This window comes from Stomoxys calcitrans, chromosome 2 (genome assembly GCF_963082655.1).
Source record: "Stomoxys calcitrans chromosome 2, idStoCalc2.1, whole genome shotgun sequence".
NCBI lineage: Eukaryota > Metazoa > Arthropoda > Insecta > Diptera > Muscidae > Stomoxys > Stomoxys calcitrans.
This window is the reverse complement of record NC_081553.1, coordinates 32,547,181-32,552,933: the sequence shown is the minus strand read 5'-3', so window position 1 is coordinate 32,552,933 and position 5,753 is coordinate 32,547,181. Positions and strand designations below refer to the sequence as shown.

The 5,753-nt window shown below is 36.7% G+C and overlaps 1 protein-coding gene across 1 annotated transcript; it reads right to left on the bottom strand.

The window, feature by feature from the left end:
* Positions 1 to 4,646: 4,646 nt before the first annotated feature.
* On the bottom strand, positions 4,647 to 5,384 carry LOC106095700 (uncharacterized). Its single transcript, XM_013262994.2, has 3 exons — positions 5,194 to 5,384; positions 5,007 to 5,130; positions 4,647 to 4,820 (listed from the first exon to the last, which is right to left on the bottom strand). The coding sequence occupies exons 1-3, from the start codon at positions 5,276 to 5,278 to the stop codon at positions 4,718 to 4,720; spliced, it is 312 nt and encodes a 103-aa protein (XP_013118448.2). The 5' UTR covers positions 5,279 to 5,384; the 3' UTR covers positions 4,647 to 4,717.
* Positions 5,385 to 5,753: the final 369 nt, after the last annotated feature.

Below are 5,753 nucleotides of genomic sequence, written 5' to 3'. Positions count from 1 at the left end.
GTACAACGGCTTCTTTCATGATTCTCAACGTGGTGTTTTGGTATCACGTGGTGTTTTGGTATCACTTCCAACAACTGTGGAAGTGATACCAAATAGCTGCTATGTAAACCGATCTTGGATCTTGATTTATTGAGCTGCTGGAGGGCACAATTCTTACCCGATTTGGCTGAAACTTTGCGTTTTGGTGTTTTCTAATGACTTCCAATAACTGTGCTTAGTATGACGCAAATCGGTTCATAACCTGATATATCTGCCATATAAACCGATCTGGGATCTTGACTTCTTGAGCCTCTAGAGGGCGCAATTCTCATCCGATTTGGCAGAAATTTTGTTCAACGGCTTCTCTTATGATTTTCAACATACGTGTCCAATATGGTCTGAATCGATCAATAGCATGAAACAGCTCCCATATAAACCGATCTTCCGATTTTGCTTTTTGAGCCCCTACAAGGCGCAATTCTAATCCGAATGGCCTGAAATGTCACACAATGACTTCTACAATGTTCAGAATTCACTTCCTTTATGGTCCGAATCGGACTATAACATGATATAGCTCCAATAGCATAACAGTTCTTATTTAATCTAATCTTTGTTCTCATAAAAAGAGATACCACGTAAAGAACTCGACAAATGCGATCCATGGTGGAGGGTATATAAGATTCGGCCCGGCCGAACTTCTTTACGGTCCGTCTGTCGAAATCACGTTAGCGGTCAAACGCGTAAAGCTAGCCGCTTGTAATTTAGCACATATACCTCTAATTAATGTAGGTCATTGGGGATTGCAAATGGGCAATATCGGTTCAGATTTGGATATAGCTCCCATATAAACCGATTATCAGATTTGACTTCATGAGCCATTGAAAGCCGCAATTTTCGTTCGATTTGGCTGAAATTTTGCATGTGATATTCTGTTATGACTTCAAATAACTGTGCTTATTTCAGTCGAAGTAGGTTAATAACCTGATATAGCTCCCATATAAACCGATCTCCCGATTTGACTTCTTGAACTCTTACAAACCGCAATTTTTATCCGATTTGGCTGAAGTTCGGCATGTAGTGTTATATTATGACTTCCAACAACTGTGCCAAGTACGGCCAAAATCGGTTCATAACCCGATATAGCTCCCATATAATCCGATCTTCCGATTTGACTTCTTGAACTCTTACAAGCCGCAATTTTTTCCGATTTGGCTGATAATCTTGATCGTCTCGTCGTTCTGAATCGATCTAGCCAAAAATCACGATAGAGGTCGAACGCGAAAAGCAAGCCGCTTTAAATTTGCAGAGATACTTAATATCGATGTAGATCGTTGAGGAATGCAAATGGAGCATATCGGTTCAAATTTAGATATAGCTCCAATATAAACTGATCTCCAGATTTGATTCTTCAGCACCTGAAAGCCGCACTCTTTGTCCGATTTCGCTGAAATTTTGAATGTAGTGTTCTGTTATGATTTCCAATAACTGCGTTAGGTACGGTTCAAATCGGTCTATAACCAGGTATAGCTCCCATATAATCGGATCGCCCAATATGACTTCTTGAGCCTTTACAAGCGACAATTGTTGTGCGATTTGGCTGAAATTTTGCACGTGGTGTTTTGTTATGACTTTCAACAATTATGCTAAGTACCTGATATAGCTCCCATATAAACCGATCTCTCGATTTGACTTCTTGAGCCCTTATAAGCCGCAATTTTTGCCAATTTGGCTGAAACTTTGCATGCGGTGTTCTGTTACTTCTCTCAACCACTGCCAAAATCAGTCTATAACCTGATATAGCTCCCATGTAAACCGGTTTCTCGATTATCCTTTTTCGGTTTCTAGAAGCTTTAATTTTTTCTTATTTGACAGAAGTTTGGTATGTAGAATAAAATTATGCCCTACAACTTTATTTATTTTGTATAAATTTTTAACAGAATCCATGGTGCGGGGTTCCCAAGATTCGGCCCGACCGAACTTAGCACGCTTTTATTAATTTCATAACCCTTCTATGACCAACCATCAGATTTTATTGTTGATAACATGTTGTCCACAAAAATAGAATTTTCAATGTTCGAAATTGTTATGGCCAGTGTCGTGTTTTCGTATAAATGAATCACTTTATTGCAATCCCCTTGGACGCGGATTGTTTTATTTTAAATTCAGTTTTGGAATTTCTAAAGACTTAAGGGAAGGCAATTTTTATTGCCATCAATTCAAAGGCTTAAACAAATATGGGAGTGATAGCAGTGCTTTGAAACTGAGTTTGTGGATTTGACCATGAGGTTATCATCACTTCCACAAAAGTATGAAAAGTAATGGATTAATGCTATAACTTTGTAGATAGTTGTTGTAATGTAAGAATTTGAAAAAAAGAGGGGAGGTGTTTCCTACATAATTTTTTTTTGGACAAAGGTATTTTAGTGCGACCTAAAAAATTGATTTTTAAGTTTTGTGCCGAGGTGTCTGAAGGATAACGCCCGTCTAAAACAGACTTCGACCTTTTGTGGCCAAGTATCTGGAGGTTACTGCCCTGCCCGTCCAAACCCCAACTAGGATTATATGAGGAACAATCAAAACTCTGGATTACATTAGCTAGGATAGGAGAGATATTCATTTAGTCATTCAGTTTGCAACACATCGAAATATCAATTTCCGACCTTACAAAGTATATATATTTCGGATCGTCGTAAAATTTTAAAACGATTTAACGATGTCTGTGTGTCTGTTCGTCTGTCCGTCCGTCTGCTGTAATCACTCTAGAGCCTTCAAAAAATGAAATATTGAGCTGAAATTTGGCACAGATATGTCTATTTGATGCACGCTTGTTAAGTTCTTGAACGGACCAAATCGGACTATATTTGGATATAGCTGCTATATAGACCGATTTTCTGATAAAGGGTTTAATGTCCATAAATTTTTTTTTCATCCGATTTTGCTTTAATTTGAAACAGTGAGGCTTCCCGACAACTGACCTAGATATGGATTATATAGGTCCATATTTATATATAGCTGCCATATAGACCGATCTCCCGATAAAGGGTCTAAGGCCCATAAAAGCTTTATTTTTTAACCGATTTCGCTTAAATTTGAAAAAGTGAGTAGTTTGATGCCTCCCAACATAGGACTTAGATATGGTTGAGATCGGACTATATTTAGATGTAGCTGCCATATAGACCGATCTCCCGATAAAGGGTCTGAAGCCCATACAAGCTTTATTTTTTAACCGATTTCGCTTAAATTTGAAACGGTGCGTAGTTTGATGCCTCCCAACATAGGACCCAGATTTGGTTCAGATCGGACTATATTTAGATATAGCTGTCATATTGACTGATATGCCGAAAGAGGATCTGAAGGCCAAAAAATCTCTATTTATTACCCGATTTTGTTGAAATTTGAATCAGTGAGTATTTTTAGGTCTTCCGACGTCCGTCCCAAATATGGTTCAGATCGGACTATATTTAGATATAGCTGCCATATTGACTGATCTGCCGATAATGGGTCTGAAGCCCAAAAAAGCTTTATTTTTATCCGATTTTGCTGAAGTTTGAAACAGTGAGTAGTTTGACGCCTCCCAACATAGGACCCAAATATGGTTCAGATGGGGCTATATTTAGATATAGCTGCCATACAGACCGATCTCCTGATAAAGGGTCTGAAGCCTATAAAAGCTTTATTTTGTAACCGATTTCGCTGAAATTTAAAACAATGGGTTATTTTAAGCCCCTCAAAATCTGACCTAAATATGGTTCGGATCGGGCTATATTTAGATATAGCTGCCATACAGACCGATCTCCCGATAAAGGATCAGAAGCCCATACAAGCTTTATTTTTTTACCAATTTCGCTGAAATTTAAAACAGTGAGTAGTTTGAAGCCTCCCAATATTCGTCCCAAATATGGTACAGATCGGGCTATATTTAGATATAGCTGCCATACAGACCGATCTCCCGATAAAGGGTCAGAAACCCATACAAGCTTTATTTTTTAACCAATTTCGCTGAAATTTGAAACAGTGAGTAGTTTGACGCCTCCCAAAATAGGACCCAAATATGGTTCTGATCGGACTAAATTTCAATATAGCTGCCATATGGACGGATCTGGCGATAAAGGGTCTGAAGCCCATAAAAGCTTTATTTTTTATTCGATTTCGCTGAAATTTGAAACAGTGAGTAGTTTTAGATCGGATTGTATTTAGGTATAGCTGTCATATGGACCGATATGCCGGTTAAGGATCTGAAGCTCATAAAAGTTTTATTTATTATCCGATTTTGTTGAAATTTTAAATACAATATTCAACTGTGACTTATATTTGTAAGACCACTCAATGTCCGTTCCGAATTATGGTGCATAAGTGATCCAATTTTCTCCAGATTGTGGCGAAAGGGGGTTTACATATACACCCGAGGTGATGGGTATCCAAAATTCGGCCCGGTCGAACTTAATGCCTTTTTACTTGTTCTCGTTGATACTAGAATTCAATTTGGAGAATGCTGTACAATACGGCACAGTAGTATAAGTAAACATGGATTTTATTCAATTTTGTTTATCAAATATGAATTTTGTTTTGCACATTTATTCATTAATTTAAGTGAAAAATCCACTTGACAATCTTTTTATTATTTTTTTTTTCAAACAAGACACTGAAAAACATTCATCGCCAGAAACTTGACAAAAATTTAATTATTTTTTTATTCACTTGTTTACAGAGTTTACACACAACATTGTCTAAATGTCATCTAAGCACAAATAATATGTCTCTCACAACAGTCGGGATATGTGCTATCTGGATTGACAATTTCTCCCAATTTACAGCCGGCAGGAATTTTTTGTGGGCGACAGCTGTAAAATTAAAGAGAGAAGAAAAAGAACTTTGTTAAATAAAATCTTATGGCTGTATTCACTAAACTTAGCGAAGTCTCAAAATAGGTTTATATGACAGCTTTATAAAGGAAATCTCTCAAAAAACCCTATTCCAAATCTACATAAAGTTTTGTGAATATCGGTGTAAATTTGTAATTTGCCAACCTTAAAATTTTTCCATAACCATCCTCATTTAGACAATAGATGCGTTCACATTTTCCATTTTTTGGATGACCCACGTCATCGGGCCATACAATTAATTCATCGTAAACACAAGTTCCAGGGTAGTCTATTTGAAAAAAAAAATATTTTGTTTCATATATCCTTAATTCAAAGACTTTGCCTTACTTACCTGCATCTTGGAAATAGCCTGCAATTTCATTGGAATATGCTGTCACCACGATGGTAAAAAGAATTGCGACTAAAAACTGCTTCATGTCAATACTAAACGGAATCAGAGTCTAAAACTAATTTGTCAATCCGTACATAGTTCGAGTTAAAAAAAAAATTATTCTAAATATGTATATATATGTGTCACAAAATTCGTAATGTTATCAGTAACAACTTGGGGAAGGGGGAAATCTAGTAAAACTAGTTTCCATAAAAAACATATCAGTTCTAAAAATCAAAAAAAAAAAAAAAACAAATGGTGAAAACAGTAACAAATAAAGACAATTTAAAAGTAAAAATCAAATACTTATTATTTAATAATTAAAATATAACAAAAAACATGAAATCGGATTGTTGGGCGCTCTAAGTCCGAACAGTTATGCCGAAAGCCGGGAATAGACATAGGAAATGGTCCCATCTTCTTCCCCACATGTCCTACAAATACTGCAACCTGCTGCAACTATTTATAGGTGTGCCCGCAGTTCTAGACCTCCCGCAATGATACAGAAAGCCATACTGACC